This window comes from Artemia franciscana, chromosome 8 (genome assembly GCF_032884065.1).
Source record: "Artemia franciscana chromosome 8, ASM3288406v1, whole genome shotgun sequence".
NCBI classification, from domain to species: Eukaryota; Metazoa; Arthropoda; class Branchiopoda; order Anostraca; family Artemiidae; genus Artemia; species Artemia franciscana.
Window position 1 is genome coordinate 53,008,520 of NC_088870.1, and position 23,921 is coordinate 53,032,440.

At 35.9% G+C, this 23,921-nt stretch overlaps 1 protein-coding gene across 1 annotated transcript in view; it reads left to right on the forward strand.

Annotated features, from left to right (window-relative positions):
- Positions 1-23,921, forward strand: part of LOC136030562 (probable helicase with zinc finger domain) — a 98,569-nt gene that overhangs the window by 42,222 nt on the left and 32,426 nt on the right. Inside the window, exons 7-10 of the mRNA XM_065709623.1 lie at positions 311-457; positions 8,091-8,237; positions 14,101-14,284; positions 16,195-16,411. Of these exons, the coding sequence (XP_065565695.1) occupies positions 311-457; positions 8,091-8,237; positions 14,101-14,284; positions 16,195-16,411 (695 nt within the window). The remainder of the gene's footprint in view (positions 1-310; positions 458-8,090; positions 8,238-14,100; positions 14,285-16,194; positions 16,412-23,921) is intronic.

Below are 23,921 nucleotides of genomic sequence, written 5' to 3' on the forward strand. Positions count from 1 at the left end.
TGTTGGATTCTGGATTTATGTTTTTTTTTTCTTGTTTTTGCTGGACTAATTCCTTACCAATCTTTTTTCACGTTTAAAGGTAAGAACTCGTATGCAGGTCAATGGAAACTGTGGTTAATCCAGGGGACAGCCACCCGGACCCACAACTTCCTTTAATAAAAATTCAAATTGAGTTCACTATTGCTGTGTAATAAGCGTCTTGGTGTTGCCAGCAGAAGTTGAATAGCGCTAGTTGGTCATGAAATAAGTATTGATGTAATTCAGTATTATTTCGTTCGTTTTTTTCTAAGACTTGGTTTTTCTTTTTCAGCTTTCTCCAACAGTGTATTCAGCGTTGGCCAAAGAGAAGGGGTTCCACGTGTCCCTTCTTGAAAGGCTGTACAATTTCTATTCTGAGGGTTTCCCTTGTCGGATCCTGTTAGTTGAAAACTACCGATCACATCCAGCAATTGTTGACGTAAGACATATTTAAGACCTTGCTTGTACTTTGTTTTCTTCTAATTGTAGTTTTTTATGATTATTTTTTTCGTGAATTTGTTGAAAGTAGAAAACGAGGAGATAGTCAAACTCAAAATTGATAGTTGTCAGTTGATATAATTTGTATAGGATCAACTGTATCAAACTCAAGCATAGATAAATATTAAATAAAAAACAAGTTTTTTCAACTAAAAGTAAGGAGCAACATTAAAACTTAAAACGAACAGAAATTATTGGGTACATTAGGGGTTTGCCCCCTCCTCAACGCCTCGTTCTACACGCGAAAGCTTTTTGGCGCCTTTAAATAGGTTACTTATGGTTCTAATTAAACGAGGGAAGATTAAAGTTCAAGTCACCCTGTAACCAGGGTGCCAGCAGAAAATTTTCCTATGGGGGGGGGGGGGGTAAACGCCAAGATATCAGTGGTGGTCGGTTAATAGGACCGGGAATTTTTCGGTAGGAATAAGTTTATTTTTAAATACTTATAGGAAAAAACTCTCAAACAAAAATAGCTATCAAATTGCATGCAAAATGGAACGAAATACAGTAAATTTTAAACGGCAAGGATTCCTGATAAAGGGATCAATTTATTTCATCAATAATACATTTAATTATTATGCATTTAATCTTAAAAGAAAAGTAAACTCAAACCAAAATTACAGAAAGATTTATTACTTTCGTAGATTATAACAAATGTAGACTTGTCGTTATGCAATTTTCTACGCCTTAGAATAGTTTACAGAAAAAGTAGAGATGATCAAAAATCATCCTGCCTGCATAGATACCACGTTTTGATTTTATAACGGAAGAGTAAAATGTACCTCTTTCAAAACAGGACAATTCCCCCCCCCCTCAAACTTAAATCCCTTATATATTTAGACATTAAAAATATAGAATAGCGAAAGAAAAACAAAATTTAATCTTACTATCCAGCTGTCAAACTAACCCTCTTTGTCTTTATTGTCCTATTCAGGTAAATAAAATGAACAAGTTAAAAAAAAACTCCGTCATAAGAGAATCTTATTAAATAGTTTGTGATAAAAAAAAAACTGGAAGTAAAAAAAGACTTGGACCAATATTCACCAAAACTAAAAATGGAATTCTCATGACAATTGCTACACCGGCAGTATTGGCTTTTTATGCTGATTCTAAATATAAAAATTCTTTCAGTGTATTGTTACCCACCCAAAACCAACAATCTGAGAAAATGTGCCTGATTTTTGAAAAGAGGGGAAACACACCCAAAAAAGCAAGCGGTCTTATTAAAAATCCCTTTATTAGATACGTCATATAAGTGAATCTTACTGTAGAGGTTTCAAGCTTCAATCTTCAAAGTGTAGAATTTCACCCTTTTTTTCAGAAAAAATGTCGTCAATGCATGTTTATTTGTTTTGATTTTTCCCAGACGTGTTAAAATTCGACTGCTGGAAATCCTCTCATCACTAACCATCAGTATGGTTTTCGTCCCTCATTCTCTACCTTGCACGCACTTTCTGATGCAACTGAGTTTGTGCGTGTTAATCTGGACAAGGGCTTGTGTGTTTTGGGTCTATTTCTCGACTTTTCTAAGGCCTTTGATATGGTTGACCACAATGTTCTTCTGTCTAAACTATCTTTATTTGGAGTGCATGGAGTCCCACTAGAATGGTTTAGGTCCTACCTCTCAGAGAGATCTCAGTATGTTTTGGTTAACTGTACTTCTTCCTCTACTTTGCCTGTATTGAAAGGTGTCCCACAAGGCTCTGTGCTTGGTCCACTTTTATTTCTAATTTACATCAATGATCTTGTTGATGGTCTTCATCCCCATGTTCACCCTGTTCTTTTTGCTGATGACAGTAACTTTTTCATTGCTGCGGTGGACCTGCCATCTGCCACTTCTATGGCTCAAGGTCTTCTTGATAAAGTAAAGGATTGGTGCTGGTCAAATGGTATGGCTCTTAACAGCCGAAAGAGTGCCATTGTCAACTTCAGGACCCCTTACCGTATGCGAGACGTACAGGAGCCAATCACCCTGACTTTTGGGAATGATATTATACCACAAGCTACTGTGGTGAAATTTCTTGGTGTGTATCTTGACTGTTTTCTTTCTTTCAAACCGCATATAACTCACACCCGTTCCTTAATCCTCCGCCAGTCTTCAATGTTGAACCGGATTAACTCATTTCTTCCTCCTGATATTATGGTTTCTCTTTATTATGCTTTTATTTATCCTTACCTTTCTTATTGCTGCTCTGTCTGGGGTAATAATAATAAATCTCTTCTCTGCTCACTTCAAAGAGCCCAAAATAGGGCAGTGAAGGCTACTTTTCTTCTCCCTCGGCTTTACCCTTCCTCTGATCTTTATAATGATACTGGAATAGCTCCACTGGATCATATTATAGGTAAAAGTACCCTTTATTTTGCGCATTCTGCTTTTCTAGGTACTCTCCCACCGCCCCTACAGCAGTTTTTCTCACGGACAGGCTCAGGTAGGTACTTTTCTTCTTTACGTAATTCTTCTCGACGATTTATTTTACCAAAACGATCTTCTACAGCAAGCCAGAGGTCTCCAGTATATCAATCAATTCTATTATGGAACTCCATCCCTTCGGATGTCCCTCTTTTTCTTTCTGCAAAGGCATTATTTCGTCGGGTATTTCCAATTCAATAATTTTTCTCTCTTTATTAATCCTTTCCTAATTTGTATGTCTCTTCTCTTCTTTTAAAATCATTTTCAGCTATATGTTAATCTCCTTCTAAATCTTCTATCTGTTAAATATCCTATTTATTCAATGTCCTTGTCTTGTTCCAGTGTTTTTTTTTTTTTTTTTTTTTTTTTTTTTTTTTTTTTTTTTTTTTTGTTTTTTTTTTTTGTATATATTTTATAGTAGTGTTTTATTCTTGTTCTCTGTGGTCCATTACAAGCAAAGCTTCTTGGGCCTAGTAACCACTTTACTTTTGTAATAGTTTTCTCTTTTAGTATCAATAAATTGATTGATTGATTGATTGAAGTGACCACACAGATTGGGTCAGGGGAAAGTCTTGTTTTCTTGTTATTTTAGGGCACGAAACTACGACTTTATCCCAAATTCTGAAAAGCTAATAGACTTAAAGGTGTCAATAACTATATTTTAGGCTTCCCAGTTGCATAAGAAGTAATGCCACTGGGTGGTAGCATTGGATTCAACTAAGTTGATTCGCTTTATTTGTAGTGAAGTTAGGCTACGTTTGGTGATTTTAATGGTGTATCAGCTGTAATGAGAGGGGGTGAGTAACTGTTTAGGTTAAAGCTAGGGTAGATTCCTAAAACGAATATTGATGGATAGGCTGCATAATCTTCATGAAGTTTCAGTTAAATGTTGAATGGGGTAGGGCGGAAGTAGGAATGAATTAAAGTGTTTTCTATACAGCTAAAATGTTACATTCTCATACCTACCAGCACACAGGTGGAAAAGGCAAGGCAGGTCATCATCAGCTCTGCCAGGAAGCTTCTTTGGGATGGCAAGTACTGCTGGTAACTTAGTTTCAGCAATTTTAAATGGTGTTACTTTCTTTTTCTATTTGTATGAATTACTTTAATGTATTTAAAGAAGTATAGGTAATGCGTTTATCGATAAGAAAATCCTATTGTAGAGGCTGTGATGGCTTCAGTTATGTAGTATGTATGTAGTGTATGCATGTAATATGTATGTAGTATGTATGTAGATGGCTTCAGTTATGTAGAAGATCAAAAGCCTCACAGAGTTTCCATCCATACTAAAAATAATACTCCTTTTCATCCAACCGAAATTCTTTAGTAGTAATATTAACAAGGAATTTTTACCAAAATTACTATTCGCCACCAATTTTTAAAGTATATTCAAATTTTATCCAAAATTGATATTGCAAATTTAAATGTAGTCCTGTTCTAATCAACGTACAATTACATTTTAAAACCAATTAATCAGGGATTCTAGGGACCGGTACATCAAATTATATCTTGTTTAAGCCTGGGTATGATTTGGAAAACAATCAGAAGTTAAATAAAAAAAAGAGCTTTTCAAATAGAAGCAAGGAACCGATTTGAAACATATTTGAACAGATTTTTCTTTATATGAAGGGGCTGTCTCCTCCTTAGCTCCTAACTCTTTAATGTGAAGTTAGGCTTTTTTCAAATTTTTAAGAAAATTGGCAATTGGAAAGATAAGATTTTTCAAAGCACTAATAAACGTTCGTTAAATGAGCATAGTGTTGAGAAGGGGGCCGCCCCCTTATATACAGAGTAATTTATATTTGTTTTAAGTTCTAAACTTTATTTGAAAAACCTTTTCTATTTATTTAATTACATATCATGAAACTAAAGTTTTATGAATACTATACTTTTGGTAAGGTAGAAAAAAAGGTCAATATTTCAGTGATCTCTGTTTGGATTTTGATGGGTAATCAAACACTTCGTGGTAGAGAACTGTAAGGAGCGACCCGGCTCAATAGTAACCAAAACATTAAAAAACGGAATTTTGATACCAATAGATATATCAAAAGAATTGGCTTATTATGCTGATTCCAGATATATAAGTTTCATTAAGGTTAGTCTTACCCATCAAAAACTACGAGCATGAGAAATTTGTCTGATTTTCGAAATAAGGGGGGAAGACCCCCCTTGAAGTCATAGAATTTTAATGGAAATCACACCATCGGATTCAGCTTATCAAAGAACCCTATTGGAGAGGTTTCAAGCTCATCTGCAAAAATGTGGAGTTTTGTGATTTTTGCCAGAAGAAAGATCACGGAGGCGTGTTTATTTGTTTTTTGTTGTTGTTTTTTTTTTCAGGGGTAATCGTATCGATTTTTAATTGCCATTTTTAGGGGGTTTCAGGCTGTTTTTGAATTTGTTTTCAAACTAACATTATACCGCTGCAACCATTATATAGTCACCGCCTTTATGAAGGATAAACCTCAAAGAGCATAGGTAACTTAAAAAACGAAAAAATCACCAGCGCCATCTACCAGTTGACCGTTTTTCACTATAGCAACAAGGCAATATTGCAATCAGTGTAATTGGCCAAATCTGATTAATGACGCTTCTTGACTAGTCAGGTTCTTGTTTCGGGCCTGCAGTGTGTTACTACAGCTGGGTTTGACGTCTGCACCACCACAGAACCAATTGGCAAAAGTATGTAATCGAATTATCGACGCTTCTCGACTTCTGAGGTCTCTTCTGAGCTCAAAAGTAGTAGTAAGTAAGTAATCAGATTAACGATACTTCATGACTACTGAGGTCCCTCCATCGTCCCTGAGGTGTGTTAATACTGCCGGGTTCTATCTCTGGGTCCCGTATTACCAAGCTAAAGGTCAAACCCACTGCTCCACCACAAGACTAATTGGAAAAACAAAAACACAAGGGCGAAGTTTAAGAAAATGCCGCGAAGCGATAAATGTTAGATGGAGTTGATGATTTTTTTTTCTCACTGGTGCTAATTCACGTCGTTATGAATTACCCATACTCTAGTAAATCCGTCAAATAGAGAAGAATTCTGTTCAGACTAAATCGATTCATAAGATAATGAATGCTCAAAGATTTAGTCCTTATCAAACAGTGCTTGATAACAAACTTTAAGTAAGGAGCGACTCGGCCCAATAGTAACCAAAACTCTGGAAAACGGAATTTTGATTTGATAAATGAAAAGAATTTCCTTTTTTTTTATTTGATTCCAAATATATGAAATTCGTAAAGCTAGAAGTATTTGGCTTTAAATGTCTCCAATCTTTTGGAGTAGTAGTCAAAAGTAGTAATAAAGTAAAATGAAAAAAGTAATAAAGTAATAAGTAAAGTAAAATAAAGTAAGTAATCAGATTAACGACGTTTCATGACTACTAAGTTCTCTGCGTCGTCCCCCCCCCCTGTTGCTACTCCCGGGTTCTATTTTTGGGTCCCCTATTACAAGGCTAAATTAAAAAAATTCCGTTTTCTAGAGTTTTGGTTACTATTGGGGCGTCATTGTAAGTTATTCATGCTCTAGTAAATCCGTCAAATCGAGGAGAATTCTGTTTAATCCGTATTACCAAGAGTTTTGGTTACTATAGGACCGAGTCGCTCCTTACTTAAAATTTGTTATCAAGCACTGTTTGATAAGGACTAAATCTTTGAGCATTCATTATCTTATGAATCGATTCAGTCTAAACAGAATGCTTTTTTTAGAGAAGATTCACCTGATTTTCGAAAAAGAGAGGAAACACGCCCAAAAAGTCAAGCGATCCGAAAAGTCAATGAAAATCCCACCATTAGATTCAACATATCAGAGAACCCTACTGTAGAGGTTTTAAGCACTTATCTGTAAAAATGTTGGATTTGACATTTTTGTCAGAAGAAAAATCACAGATGTTTTTTTTTTACCTTAGGTGATCATTTCAAACCAATGGTTCTTGAAAATCGAAAGAGGGGCTATTCAAAAGAAAATCAGAAGTTTTAGTGCCCTTGTTAAGTACCAAAAAGATTTGAGACAATTAACCACTCTCCCCTGCCCCGTTTTCCCCAAAAAACATATGATCAAAATTTTGAGTTAGCCATTTGGTTGAACATACTGTCTCCCTCTTCACAGTATTTGGAAAAATAGGTTTCACCCGGAAATGCGGTATACTTGTCCAATTTGCGGTGATCTTGATGGGCTAGACCATTTTCTTTTCAGGTGTCAGGGGCTAAATGAGCTAAGAGGGAGCTTTCTTGGAGTGGATAGTCGTGAGCCCCTTCTTGGAACTTTGAAGTCGACGTCGAAAATAAACATAGTAGCAGTGGCAAATTTTGTCCGGAAGGATCTTGTTATTCGAAAGTCGATTGTTACATAATTTAGTTTGTTTGTTGTTATATATGTATGTATACGGCCTGAAAAATGGCTTTAAATACAGTCATTCATTCATAGTTGAAAGGTCTAATAGCTATGCCCTTGGAGATAACATGCCCCCCCCCACGGTCCCCGGTCTAAGGGCTGTAAATAATGGAATTTACATCAAACATATTATTTGTTACTGTGAAATAAACGCTTTTTGAGGGGAGGATTTGCTGCTGCTGGCATTTTGTAGGGGAAAACTGTCCGTTGGGAAGAAATATTCAGAGTGGAATTTTACACGGGGTGGTGAGAGGGGATTCCTCGGTAGTTGAAAAACGGTCAAAAATTAAATAAAAATGATTTTTTTTTAACTGAAAGTAAGGAGCAAACATCAAAAATTAAAACGTATAGAAATTATTCCGCATATGAGGGGGCTGCGTCTTCTTCAACCTTCGCTCTAAATGCTGTAGTCTGACTGTTTGTCAAGAATCTTTAAGAAAGACTGCTCAAACACAAGGGTGGCTGAATGAAAAATATTTTTAAAGAGCTTTAAGGCTAGCATTATAGTGTAAACGCAGTAGAAAGTGCAGCTCCTCTTGTATACGGAATAATTTCTCTTCGGTTCATGTTTTAATGTTGCTCCTTACTTTCAGTAAAAAAAACTTTCTTTCTTTTTATTTCATCTCCTGCAAAGATGGTCTTCATCCTCAAGACGTTCTGAAGCCAGTAGCTAGCGACACTTATCCGTTTCGAGCTCTGAAGACTGTAGATCTTCCACAAGCATTCGATTAATATATTTTTACCATATGATTTTTATTTTCTCTTTTTTAGTTTACATCTACACTGTTTTACAATGGTCGTTTACAAAGTAGTGGCAACGCGCTCAGACACCCTGATATTTACCCTCTGGCTTTTTACACAGCTGTTGGCAAAGATGTACAGGATAGCAATAGTACTGCGTATTATAACTTAGCCGAAGTAAGTAGCCTTAACTTCAGACAGGGTTGCCATCTCTAGTGATTTATCACTGTTTCTAGTGATTTTTTATATTTTTCTCAAATTGAAATTTACATTTCTTCCATTTATACTACTTGGTCGGTAGGTTCAGCTAGATTTTTAGTGACATGACAAATAATGTAAAAATAAATTTCACCATAGTATTTTGCCTTGAAATTTCCCGCTTAATTTGACAAAAAAATTTGATAAGCAACAGTTTCAATTCTAGGTCGTTTTCGTCCACTGTGTTGATCTATATCGGTCACTAGAACACGTTTAATGATTGGCAGCTGACGCCCCTCCCCTAATGATCGGCAGGGGCAGCTGACGCCCCTCCCAGTTTTTCTGATAGCTGACATTAAAATCCTTAAATTTTGTATTTTTACGCTCCTATTTAGGTACTTAATTGACTAAAAGATTATTTTGTGTACTCAACCCCCCCCCAGTTTATGAGGCATAAACCATTACTGCCCCCCCCCTCTATTGTGCAAATACAGAATAAACACCAAATTATATGTTTCCCTTGCAAAACACAAGCTCTTTTATATCACCTTTGACGGCAACAATTCTATATTGACAAGAGTTGGCAGCGTAAAAAGTGAAGGTAAATTCACGAAACTCATCTTAAGAATTCAAACAGAATGGTGCCATGTTTATTATTATTTCATAATTCTGCAAGGTTTTTCGTATGGAAAATGATCGAAAAATATGGATGAAAATAAGAAAAAACACGGAAATATGATTCATTGATAAGTGCTGCATGTTAATAAGTAAGACTTTAACTATTTCTAATCTTTGGTTTTTCTATATAACCTAAGGCGGAGCTAGACTTTAGGGCGGAGACTGTTAGTGGGGTTCCGGGGAGGATTTGTCAAAAACGTAAACAAAGCCATTAAATGAGGAAAAAAATAGAAATCTGAAAATGTCTCTCATACAGTTCGTTGTAACGAACAGTAAGTAAGGAGCGACGTCGCTCAATAGTAACCGAAACCTTAAGAAAAATAATAAAAAATAATCTGTAACAATAGTAACCATAAGAAAAAATAATCTTGATAGTAATGGATACATCAAAAGAATCGAATTTTGACACTTATTCAAAATATATATTATTCACCAAGTTCAATTTTACCCATCAAAAGTTATGAGTCTCAGAAATTTTGCCGAATTTTCGTAAATTTAGCGAAAAAACCCACAATATTAAGTAATCTTAATGAAAATCACACCTTTGGATTCAGCGTATCAGAGAACCCTACTATAAAGATTATTGCCAGAAGCAAGATCACGGTTTTTTTTTTTTTTTTTTTTTTTTTTTTTTTTTTTTTTTTAAGGGGTGATGGTAAAAGTCGTCTGATCAAAACTTTAAGATTTCAAGGTTCTCGAAGTCGTCTGATCAAAATTTTAAGATAACTGTCTTGTTCAGTTAAGGTGAAAGATCTAATAACTATGTCTTTGAGGATGACTTGACCACAACAGCCCCGGGAGAAGGGTTGCAAGCTATGAACATTGCCTATTCTTTACATATTGTATTGGCTATCGGGAAGTATACAGATATTTTTTGTGGGGGGATTTTTGGACGGGGGAGGGTACTGAGAAGGGTCTTTTGATGAAGTAACTTTAGTGGGGGAAGGGAATTTTCCATGGAGGGGGAGCTGGATTTCCTGGGACTATTTAAAAAAAATAAAAAAATCAACTGAATGTAAGGAGCAACATTTAAACTTAAAACGAACAGAAATTATTACGTATATGAAGAGGTTGACCTCTCCTCAATGCCTCCCTCTTTGCGCTAAACTTACTTTTTTTGTCTTATTTTTTCTGGCTTAGGTTTACTGCGGGGCGTGTGGAGATTTTATTTCTTGGTAGTATGAGCTTTATTACCACCAAACTAACTATAAAGCCGAGAGTTCCCTATAAAAAGATTATATAGAACTGTCCTGGACTATCTTCAGGACCTCCAACCACCTCCTTCATAGTTGATGGTCCAACTATTCCCTCTGATTTTTTCTGTGATTCCTGATAACTAAAGATTTCTTCTTTGCCTTTTTTTTATTTTTTTTTGTGTAGTTCTTTTTTTCGTTTGGATTCCTTCCTTTTTTAGTTTTTTCCGGACTCTCCTTTTTTTTTCTTAAGCGCATGGAGTATCTATCAACCTCTTTCCTAGTTGAAATACCAACTATTCCCTTTTGTGTGTACCTCTTTTATGTTTCTTTTGTGCGGTTTTTTGTTTGTATATCTTCTTTTTCGAGTTTTTGTGGACACTTCTTTTTCTTCTTTAGCGGGTGGAGTATCTTCAGCAGTTCCGCTCACCTCTTTCATACTGAAGATCCAACTATTCCGTCTGATTTTTGAAAGCAAAACATACCGTTTTTTATGGCACTTGGTATTTATCAAGTGACATTCGGAAAAATCAGAAAAAATGAGGTATTTTTACCTTACCAACGGGTGATCGGATCTTAGTGACATTTGATATTTAGAAGTATATCGTGTCTCAGAGCTCTTATTTTAAATCCCGACCGGATTTGGTGACATTGGGGGGAATTGGAGGGGGAGACCTAAAATCCTGGAAAACGCTTAGAGGGGAGGGATTGGGATGAAACTTGGTGGTAAAAATAAGTACAAGTCCTAGATACGTGATTGATGTAAATAGAAAGGATCCGTTGTCTTTGGGGGATTTGGGGGGAGGATTAATTCTGAAAAAAATTGAAAAAATTAGGTATTTTTAACTTACGAAGGAGTGATGGGATCTAAGTGAAATTTCATATTTAGAAGAGCCTCGTAACTAAAATCTCTCATTTTAAATCCCAACTGGATCCAGTGTCATTAGGGGGAGTTGGGGGGGGGGGTAACCGGAAATCTTGCAAAACGCTTAGAGTGGAGAGCTCAGGATGAAACTTGGTGGGAACAATAAGAAGTCTAAGATACCTGACTGACATAACTGTACCAGATCTGCTCTTGGGGGAGTTGGGGGGGGGAATTCGAAAAAATGAAAAAAATGAGGTATTTGTAACTTACGACCGGGTGATCAGATCTGAATGAAAGCTGATATTTAGAAGGATCTTGTGCATCAGAGTTCTTATTTTAAATTTCGACCAGATCCTGCGACATTGGGGGGGAGACGGAGGGGGAACCGGAAATCTTGGAAAACGTGAAAACTGAGGTATCTTTATCTTACGAATGGGTTATCTGATCTTAATGAAACTTGTTATACAGACAGATCTTATGTCTCAGATGCTCGATTTTCAATTCCAATCAGGGGCTGGAGGGAGGAAACAGAAATCTTGGAACCTGGAAATCTTGGAAAACACTTAGAGTTGAGAGATCGGGATGATACTTGATGGGAAAAATAAGCAAAAGTTCTGGATACGTTATTGACATAATTGGAATGGATCCGCTCACTTTGGGGGAGTCGGGGGGATTTCCAGTGCTTTGCCGAGTTCGGAGCTTCTGGGCGTTCTAGGACGATGAGAATCGGTAGGCGTGTCAGGGACCTGCACAAATCTACCTGATAACATTCGTTTCCCTAATTCGACCATCTGGGGGGCTGGAGGGAGAGGAAAAATTGAAAAAATGAGGTATTTTTAACTTACGAATGGGTGATCGGATCTTAATGAAATTTGATATTTAGAAGGACTTCGTGTCTCAGAGCTCTTATTATAAATCCCAACAGTATCCGGTGATATTGGGGGAGTTGGAGGGGGAAACAGGAAATCTTGGATAACACTTATAGTGGAGGGATCGGGATGAAACTTGGTGGGAAGAATAAGCCCAAGTCCTAGATACGTGATTGACACAACCGGACTGATTCTGTTCTCTTTGGGGGAGGGGGGGGGCTGTGTTAATTGGGAAAAAATAGAAAAATCGAGCTATTTTTAATTAAAGAACGGGTGACCGGATCTTAATGATATTTGATATCTAGAAGGAAATCATGTTTCAGAGCTCTTATTTTAAATTCTGACCAGATCTGGTGGCATTGGGGGGAGTTTTAGGGGGAAATCGGAAATCTTGGAAAACTTTTGAGTGGAGAGATCGGGATGAAACTTGGTGGGTAGAATAAGCCATTGTCGTAGATATGTTATTGACGTAACCGGACTGAATCCGCTCTCTTTGGGGGAGTTAGAGAGGTCCAGTGCTTTGGCGAGTTTGGTGCATCTGGACGTGCTAGGACGATGAAAGTTGGTAGGCCTGTCAGGGACCTGCACAAATTGACTTGATAAACTCGTTTTCCCCGATTCGACCATCTGGGGAGCTGAAGGGAGAGGAAAATTTAGAAAAAATGAGATACTCTTACCTTACGAGTGGGTGATCGGATCCTAATGAGTTTTGATATTTAGAAGGACCTCGTGTCTCAGAGCTCTTTTTTTAAATCCCGACCGGCATTAAGCCTCTGATTATCCTTTTAAATCAATCTATTGATTCTTACAATTTTGCTAGAGCTCATGCCATATGAGCTCTTGGCTCTTCCGACCTCGTCACAAGTGCCATATGAGGTCTTAGCTCTTGTTTTTCGCTTAAAAAAGAGGGGGGGGGGAATTTTTATAAGGTTTTTTACTTCTATTGGCAATCATTTTTTTTCTTTAGTGCTTATGAAGGATAAGCAGAAAGTTTTTTTTTATTTGCTCTGTGGAGCTTTCTGAGGGGTGGGCAGTATGCTTCTGCATTGATAGTTGTTCCTATGTTGCATGAAGTTGACAAAAAAAAACCACCATGCCTATTCCAAAACACCGACGCCATGATTTTGCGCTGGGGGAGAGTCTGTTTGGCCTTCAAATTTTTAGAGGAGTGTGTGTCTTTCTTTTACATGTTCTGTTCACTCGATTTGGATGTAATATACGAAATCCGTGTTTCATCTCTAGTTCAACCGGTTGCCACCTTAGTTGTAACCGTTACAAAGATGACGACGACGTAAAACCAGCAGTCAACTCTTGCGTATTGGAGCCGGCGACAAGTTTTTGTGAAGACTCTACTTTAAAAGTAGTTGAGAGGCATGATAAGTATTTGAAAAAACTTGGAAACTATGTCGAAAAACGGAGTACAGTATGAACTTTCTGAAAATAAATTTCAGAAATAACTTTCTCATATGTACATGTGGGTCTGTTTCACTGATACATGTATCGCTCCCCCCCCCCCTTAACCTTTTCAAAGGTTTGAAAACAGAGAACTGAAAATTTAGTTTTGATATTTCTAACTTTAATTATGCATTCACAACGGAATTTTTACTAATACTTAACTCACCAAGCGCTAATTTGAGCCAGTCATAATTTTACAGAACTATCTGTTTGGTCAGTCAGAAAGCAGAAAATTAGTCAATCAGAAAATTCTATGATATTATGAGTGGCTTAAATCTTTCTTTCTGCATCTTGCTGAACGAAAGTCCTTATTTAGCAGTTGATTTATTGTTTATTATTAAACAATAAATCCCTGAGCTCAGTTATCTTGAAAGGCACCCGGTAAATAAAACACATGCATCCATGGATGGCTATACTTGTTGTATTCATAATTCCTTTCATGAACCACTATTTAAGTTTCAGGGTAAACGGTGTAAGGGATTGAGGGGGTTGCACACCTATTTATATACAGGGTAATTTCCTTTTATTTGAAGTGTTAACACAGTCCGTTGATTAAATTTTAATTAAAGCAGTTCGGGTTTCTACGATACACCATCGTCTGTAACTATATTTGAGTTGTGGTGTGATTGATTGCGATTTAAGTTTTGATATGTGTTGAGTTGTGATTCTGTTGTGATTACCATATCTATTGAGTCTGTTTACTCTTTCGCTCAACCGTGGGAGTAAACTGGTATTTGTGTTGTTCTGCTATTTTTGCTCCATGTATTTCTCCATTTTTCTAGGTATACGAGGTAGTTGAAAGGGTTGTGTCTCTCAAAGAAAAATGGCCTGCGTGCTGGGGAGAATTTAATGAATCTAGCATTGGCGTTGTCTCGCCATATGCTGATCAGGTGTTCAGAATACGTGGAGAGCTAAGACGTCGTCAGCTACACGGAATATCAGTAGAACGCATCGTAAACGTTCAAGGTTTGTTGCTTTTCTTAATTGATTATTTCTATTCATTAAGACACTCTGGAGCGGAATCAATGGATTATATTTTTGTTGTTTTGATGTCGTAAGTTTTGATTGCTCATATTGTTATCTCTTTTAGGCTCTTAGTAACCTTTTTTACCCAACCACCAACAACCTTGCAGAAAATATTGCTCTCAATTTTTTAGATATTTCTATTTCTTTTTAAGTTCACCTTGATAGTTTTTTCTTTGTTCTCTATTCATGTGGACAATCTGGACATTGAAACCCATAATAAAAATGTCATATTTCTACCTGGGATCCTGTCTGTTTTGTTCCTGTAGCCAAGGCCATATCCACTGGGGTACACTGGGTTTGAACCTCCCCCTCCTAAAATTTTTGCCTAGCTCATAAAAACAACGAAAATGCATGTAAACAAATTTACGATTCGTTTGTTTCAAGTTTTTTGTGAACTCCCCCCCCCCGAACAAAAATCATGGTTACGCCCTTGTCTGTAGCTGTAAGTAACATTAATCTGAGTCACTACTCTCCTCATCTGTTTGGTTCTACAGGTCATATACAACTAAGACTAATAACTTGCACTTTTTAGTCGTTAAATGAGTAGCTGGCATTCAATTATTATTACTTTCTCAACCTTAACAAGACTTGGCACTTGGCACTAAATGCTTTATCTTTTACTAGGCTATAATTTCCTCAAGGGGTGCCACTCCTCAGGGTCATTCTGCAGCGCTGTTTGCAGTCACAGTTCTAGTTAGAAAAACTCTGAAAGGTCGCCCTAACGCCATTATTGGGCCACGTAAGCAGGATTTCCCTTTCGGGAATAGGGGTGAAGGCAGGAGCTTATGACGGAACGGACACCCTAAACGACCTCACAACACCGGAACAGCCCCAATCTTTTATGCCCAGTCTTTCCCGTGAGGGCACTCGTCAATATTGCCTGTACTTTATACATATGTCAGTCATTTATCTCAACAACGGTCACTTACTACATCCGTAACAACTTACCACATGTTGAATAAGACAAGCGTCATAATAACCAAGCAAGGCTAAAGAAGAAAAAAAAATAATGACACTTAAAGAAAGTTCTTAATATTGGAATCAATCATCTGCGGATGGTCTACTGTGATATTCATCACATCCACTAGCTCTGACTTCATCAATGCAAGTATCCTTCCAAATTTGAATTATTGAAATTAAATTCTGTATTAAATGGAGTAAATACCAAATTATTGAAATTAATGAGATCCTGTCGTCTTAATAGGGATATAATATAGAGTTCTAGGAACTGTTCTTGTTGAGGATTCTGTCTAAAGTCTAAATGCTAAAAGAATTACACAGAAAATAATTTCGGGGAGAACACCATCTGTTGACGTCCGTGGTTGAGCAGTACTCTTAATGACTCCACCTCTTCGCGCACGCAAAATGACAAGTGTTTGGTGCATATATATATATATATATATATATATATATATATGTATATATATATATATATATATATATATATATATATATATATATATATATATATATATATATATATGTATATATATATATCATGAAAAGAGAAATCACCAATGCAACAGCACAAACACATAAAAAAAAGAGACTGTTTTCCTAAATTGGTGATTAATATAGACCAGCACTTGAATGAGGCCTTAACCCTACTCATCCATACAATCACATAGGTCAAACAGCATAGCCAAACATAATCAACCATAAAGAATAATCCATGGACAGGCAGTCATGTCGTCAATAAGTATAAGTCGTCATTTACCTAACAATAGAAAAAATAATAAAGACAAATAATTCAGAGGCAACAACCCAACACAAGGGCTCATCAGGAGAATACACTGGCCTATGACTGTCTGTAGAAGAAAGTAAGATTTAACCGTATATTTTTTTCACAGGGAAAGAATATCGTGTAATAATAATGAGCACAGTAAGAACACGACTGACTACTCGTATGCCTCGTACGGATAGACAAGCGAATTTAGTTGTATTGGCAGATGAAGATTATGGACTCCTCTCTGATGAACGTCTTGTTAATGCTGCTTTAACTCGAGCACAGAGTCTTGTAATCACCGTTGGTGATCCGATTGCGCTTTGTGCTATTGGAAGATGCAGGTATAGTCTCTCCGCCCCTTTCTCTTCTCTCTCTCTCTCTCATTCTCGGTTTCTCTGCACCTTACTTTCTCTCTTTCTCATTTCTTTTTAAATTTCGTTGTTTGTAAGATATAGTGATGTTTGAGCCCAGGAAAGCTAGTGTTCTTATTTATGCTTAAAGTATATAAGTATATAAGTAAAATATATAAAACAAATAATGGGGAATTCAAACAAAAACGGAATAATGCAACATTTAGATGGATAAGTTTTTCTGGTAAAAGTTCATTAACCATGATATTTAGCTAATGTCAATTACTTAACAATGAGGAATAGCTAACATCAACATTTTAGCTAATTTCGTATGATTGGGTAGCTCACATTAAAATACAAAGTGTTCAATCTAGGGTTAAATTTTTATGGTTTTTTTTTCTTACAGCAGAAAATTGATAATGAAGCTTACCGCGGTTAAATTCCAAAATAGTTCAGATAAGTTGGATTTTGGGGCTGGCTCTAGCTAACTCTGAAATTTTACTTAACCATATTGTGAAAAGGTCCGGCATTTGTTTTAATCTTGGCATTATTCCATATAGGAGGGGGGCTTTCCCTTCCTCAACCCTTGCTCTTCATACTAAAGTTTTAAAGTTCTTTAAAAATACTTCTTATTTAAATTCAACGGTCCTTGTGCTTGAGCAGTTTTTTCTTGAAGAATGTAGACAAAAAATCCAAGTTTAGCGTAAAGAGCGAGGATTGAGGAAGGGTTAGACCCCTCGTACACGGAATGATTTCTGTTCTTTTTAATGTTGCTCCCGCTTTCCGGTTAAGAACAACTTTTTTATTTAGTTCCTGACCGTTTTTCAAATCATCCCAGGAAATCATGCAAGGATGGTGGGCTATGTATCCTCCATTCTCTTTGATCACCTAAAAAGGGCATTAAAACTTTTTATATCCGTTCGAATCAACGCTCTCTCGATTTTGTAGGACCATCAGTTTGATACGATTACCACTGAAAAACAAGACAAAGTTGTCTCATCGGCAAATAAAAAAAATTACATTTTGTTGATACAGACTTGAAACTTCAGCAGAAGAGTATTCTGGTATGCTGAATCTAATGGTGTGATTTTCATTTAGATCGCTTGACTTAGTGAGGATATTTACCTCCCATTTTCGAAAATCTGGCAAATTTTATAAGGCTCGTAGCTTTTGATGGAAATTTTTTTAAAGAATTGGAATCAGTAAAAATGTCAATTCTTTGGATGTTCCAATTGCTATCAAAATTGTTTTTTTTTTGTTTTTTTTTAGAATTTCAGTTACTATCGGACCGATTCGTTCTTTACTGAAAGATCGTTTCTGCGAACTGTTTCATTAATTTGAATCGAAATACTTAATTAAGACCTTTTGGCGCAACAGTAGCGCGTCTGACTCCAGATGTCTGACTCCAGATCAAAAGGTTGTGTCTCCAAATCATGTCAGGGTCATTTTTCAATCTGTAATAACAAAGTTCTGAGGGGATGCTTCCGCTTAATTCACGATTTATCCACTATATTTTTATTTCGTTTTCAATATTGTCGTAACATATTCTGGTTTGAAATATTTTGAAATGCCTGCCAAATAATTTTGTAAATAATTTATTACAATGAAATAGTAACCCCCTCCTTCCGCGCCTCTATTTACATTTATGCAACTTTACCGATCTAATAACAATTTAAGCCTCTTTAAAATTCTAGAATCTTTGAAATAGGTATTTGTAAATCTTTATTTGTAAAGGAATAGATGTTTAATATTATAGATGATTTAAAATGCAGAAACATTGGGAAAGTTAACATTGTTTAATTACATCATTTCAAATAAAATGGAAACATATTAGAAAACATGGATTTAAGTGGAAAGGACCGAGTAGTATTTTGTAATATAAATTTTTGCATATTATAATATGTCAGTTTTGTTTTCACAGTATTTCCTTTAGAAGAGCCCATAGAACAGAGTGCCAAAATTGACATTTTCCAATGTTAGACAATATTTGGACACCATATAAAAAATATATAAAAATAACAATTTTGGTTTTTAAGTCCCAGGGGAGGAGCCTCCTCCTCCTCCGTAGTACAAGACAATTTCACTTTAGGACTCCAGGTAACTGGGTTTGTTTTTCTGTGTGATCTATGCAAAGCCAAGTCCTTTTCATGTTTATGAAGGTATTACTATGTCTTAGCCCATTGACATGCTCTAATTTACTATAATCGTCTTTTCATTCCATCACACGTCGCAATGATGAAAAAGAAAGTACCTTAGTCTCTAATAAAAGTCCCTTAGTTTTTTGCTAACCCTTGCTTTTTGTTATTATTTTTGCTATTTTGTATTGAAAAATTGATATACAGTTAGTGCACTCCGCAGAAAATAAAAAATCAACAAAATAAAATAAACTGATTTCATAAGAAATAAGAAGCAACTTATATTTAAATTATATAATGAAATTTCAGCTATGCACTTCGCACTAGGAGAGGGTAGCAAGGAAAGCTCGTGATCTTTCTATTAGTCTTCATTTGGTCAAGTTTAAGCTTACTGGGGATCAGCAACTCCAAATCTGTGAACTAGATTTAAATTTTTGGCCCATTGAAGGGGTTTGAAGCAGTTATTTTGCTGATGTCAATGGCTTTTTCTATTATTTGACTTATTAAGCATCTTCCGAAGGGGGGTAACGTGCAGAATATGTGAAAAAGGGATTGGCTTGAAAAGAGATGCAATCAGATCTCGGCTGAAACGTAATTTTGCGTTAGCTACGGTTGCGTATCCTGCAGTGATTGTGTGCGTGATTTGGTTTATTACTAGTGGATGGTAAAGAGCTTAACCGATTGGAAGGCTCGAATATATGATCAATGCTTCTGAGGAACCAAAGGTCTTAGGTCACAGATGGGGATAGGATAGGACTACCCCATTCGGATAGGAGTGTTATGGATAAACTTTATTTTCAGTGTGTACTTTATAGATAGAAAATTTTATATTCAATATATCAACGGGTATCTCCAGTTATCTCCGGTATACTTATTGTCTCCAGTCAGTCTCGTCGAAGCCATGTCCTTGTCTTTACATTCGGTGCTTTCCGAAAATTTACCTAAGTATCAGTATTTGTTTTATTAAGCCGTAACTTGAATACATACTCAACCTTTTGTTTGGTGTAGGACAATGTAAAAAAAAAAACTTTTACACCAAAAAAACACTAGTTCTTGCACTACACACTGGAAAAAAAAATCTCCTACAATATCTAGGAGTGGGCATTGGCCCGTATGTCTCTGTGCTTTGTATTTATTTAGCACCTTTACTATCCCTTTACTATCCCACTGCTGTTTAATGAAGACTTATTCAAACATATTGAAGACAGTATGTCTAACTCATATGTATGTTTCCTTTTTACTGGAAATAATATAAAGTGACAATGTTTGTGCCATGGCTAATCGCGAGCCCTCGATCTTTGTGACAGCCCAGCTCTTAATCGTCTTCTATTTCGTTTGATTTGAATATAGCTGATAATAATTATGTGTACTAGGATTCGAACCTTCTATTTTTCAACAGTAAAGATGTTAAAAATAGAAGGGCCAAGGCGCAATGTGTTTTTTCATAGTTGAAAAAAGTTTGGAAAATTGGGAAGGTAAGTCTGCGGACCAAGATTATAATACTGGAAGCTATAGTGGTCAAGTATAGTTTTGAAGCATGGGAGCTCCGAAAAACGGAGAATGATTCGCTAGATGATTTCTGGAGAAAGTTTCTAGAGATTATTCTGGGTACCAGACTAACTCTCAAACCGTAAACTCTGCGAAAAAAGTTGTTCAATCCCGCTTCCTAGGGCTATAATGACAAAAAGATTGAAATGGCTAGGACACGTTTTGCGGATGAGCAATGACTGCCAAATGTCGTCCTTGCCTGTCAAAATGTCTAGGACCTAACGAAAACAGGTCGTCCCCGAATAATGTAGGAGGATGTCGTAAGAAAATATTTAAGGGAAGTGACTTCTTGGGAGGGTATGAAGAGGAAATCTGTGAATAGAAGGAGTGTAAGTAGCTGTGTTGGCTTTCAGGTGGCCTGGTACTTCAGTAAGTTGCTAGCAGCAGCAGTAGTAGTAATAAATTTGAATAGTAAGTGAAAACTCCATCTCCAGGATAGAATCTTGGTTTTAACCGTCTTTATACGGTTACCGTCTCGTCTTTAACCGTCTCGTCTTTATACCTGGATTCTCTTTCTAGTTTCCAGCTTCTGACAGAAAGTTATCATATTTATTGCAACGAATCGGTTCCACAAGTTTGTTTTGGTCTTGCATGGTTTCGTACTTGTATGATTTTTACCGGTAAATTGTATTTACCGGTATGATTATTACCGGAAAATTATGACCGGTAATTTTCTGCTCGTCTGATATGATTATAATGGAAGTAAATAATTATCTTTCAGTGGTTTCGATAAAGAACCCTGCATCTCGAGAGCTGGTTATCTGGACTTGCTGAAGTCGAGCTGTGTTGTTTCCATTTTAATTTCACCCATTAAATTTGCTTAATACACCTAGAATCTTATAACATTAGCCTATCCAAAATAAAGTAATATATATATATATATATATATATATATATATATATATATATATATATATATATATATATATATATATATATATATATATATATCAGATTATATCCGATTTATATTCTTAAGGACATAAATATAAAGATTTATATTTGAGGAATATAAAAAAAATGCATATCCCTGATGTCATGGGATATGAAGGTATGTATGGAATAATGAGTGGTATCTCAGGGCTTGTAAATTTTTTCAATTAATATATCTGTTTTCTTCTCTAACCCTAACGACTCTGTTAGCTTTACTTCCACCGAAAAGAATAAATCTTTACGGAAGTGTCCAAAGTTTGCTCAAATATTCCCTCTCTCCTATCTTTATGTTTTCCATCGCGGATCGGTTTGAAGGTTATGTACTTTGAAAACTTTTAAAGGCCCTAGGGAAAAAAAAATTCAGTATAGGATTCCTTTATGAAGTTAATATACTTCTTAGATTGTTGTCTAATTTTTTCTAAACTAGCATTCAAGTTGGCACCATTCCAAATCGATCTCCTGGTTAACCGCTCGACTAATCCTTGTTGAAATTAAATTAAAAAAAACAAGTTTCTTAACTGCAAGGAAGAAGCGACATTAAAACTTAAAACGAACAGAGATTATTCCGTATATGAAAGAGGTTATACCCTCCTCAATGCCCCGCTCTTTACGCTAAAGTTTGACTCTTTCTCACAACTCTACTTTTTAAAACAATAAAAAACTTTAGCTTAAAGAGCGAGGCGTTGAGGAGGGGATAAACTCCTTTCATATACGGAATAATTTCTGTTCGTTTTAAGTTTTAATGTCGCTCCTTACTTGCAGTTAAAAACTTATTTTTTTTTAATATTTGATTTCTGAACGTTTTTTAATTAATGCATGTTTTAATTTAGGCTCACCGCAAATGAATAATTAAAACGAAATTTGCATATTAATTTTTTTGGCTAAATGGCTTTTTCATAGTTTTGATCGGAAGATTCTGATAAAATCAAGGGGTGGGGGAGGAGGCCTAGTTGCACTCCAATTTTTGGTTACTTAAAAAGGCAATTAGAACTTTTATTTTTTTACGAAAGTTTCTATTAGTAATAAATAGTTTTATTAGTACCTTATGAATTAACTTACCTAACGAACTTCTATATTTGTATTTTTTTATCACGTATATAAGGGGATTCTCCCCATCGTCAATACCTCGCTCTTTACGCTAAAGCTTCAATTTGGTCCAATTGTTTAAGAATGACCCCTGAATCACAAAGGCCGTAGAATAAATAGTTGAAATTACTAAAAATACTTTAGCGTAAAGAGTGAGGTATTGTGGAGGATACAAACCTATTATATACGTAATAATTTCTGTTCGTTTTAGGTTCTAATGCTGCTTCTTACTTCCACCTGAAAAAACTTTTATTTATTTATTTCTCATGGTTTTTCTTTAAATAATGCTAGAAAATCCTGCGGCCCCTTTATGAAAATTTTCTTCCCTCGTGATAAAATCCTCCTTGGAAAGATCCTCCCACATTATTCCCTCCCCCGACTCCCTTTAACGTGAAAAATTCCCTCTGAAAACGTCTTTACAGGTCACAATAACCATTACTATATATTAAAAATGGTGAAAGTTTTCAACTTGTAGCCCCTCCCCGGGGACTTTGAGGATTAAGTCGTCCCGTAAGATATAATTATTTAGTTTTTTGACTATGCTGAACAAAATGCATATCTCAAAATTTTGATTCAGTGACTTTGAGAAAAAATTGAGCGTGGGAAGGGGCCTAGGTGTCCTCCAATTTTTTTGGTCGCTTAAAAAGGGCTCTAGAACTTTTAATTTCCGTTAGAATGAGCCCTCTCGCGAAATTCTAGGACCACTGGTTCGATACGATCACCTCTGGGGAAAAGAAAAAAAAATAAACAAATAAACACGCATCCGTGATCTGTCTTCTGGGAAAAAATACAAAATTCCACATTTTTGAAGATATGAGCTTGAATATTCTACAGTAGGGTTCTCTGATACGCTGAATCTGATGGTGTGATTCTGAATCTGATGGTCGTTAAGATTCTTTGATTTTTATTGGGTGTTTTCCCCTATTTTCTAAAACAAGGCCAATTTTCTCAGGCTCGTAACTTTTGATGGGTAAAACTATTCTTGATGAAACTTATATATTTAGAATCAGCGCAAAAATGCAATTCTTTTGATGTAACTATTGGTATCAAAATTCTATTTTTAGAGTTTCGGTTACTATTGAGCCGGGTTGCTCCTTACTACAGTTCGTTACCACGAACTGTTTGATTACTGCACATTTCAATGAAAATCACGTGCCAAGAACGTTATATTATTTATAACCTTCTTCATGTTCGAAGTTTATATTCTCTCGTTTCTTCAGATTTAGAGTGTGGATACGCTCTTTGGTCTAATTTGTTTAATTATAATGCACGTAAAATCCAAGTAGCACAAGTCGGGCAGTGAAACGTTTATTTTAACGTTTATACTCTTCGTTAATACTCTTCAGGTGATTCAATCCGACTGGCAAAGGTTGTGAAATATCTAAAATATCTACGCTCCAAAATATGAATATATATTCTAAAATATCTACGCTCCAAGTTGTAAGTTTGATTTACTCGTGTATTAATTCTTCAGCACCACTTGGACTAAGACAGCTTAATATGTTTCAAACGGCTTCAGAATATCACTCATACCCAACAACCTCATCTGAAAATAATTTACTCATATCAGAAATGAGCCACAGCCATAGAGAGGCACTGTCATTACCACATGCTTGTGTAGAGGAGTGGAACATGTTGCCCAACTATATAAAGGAATCAATTTCAATTTCATTCCGAAAAAAGTTTTAAAAATATCTTATTGAGTAGATAAAAGTTGTTTGTTTAGTTTTTCCATTTAACGTTTTGTGAATAAGGTATATGCGATAATCTTGTGAAGTGATTTATTTCTTTTCATATGT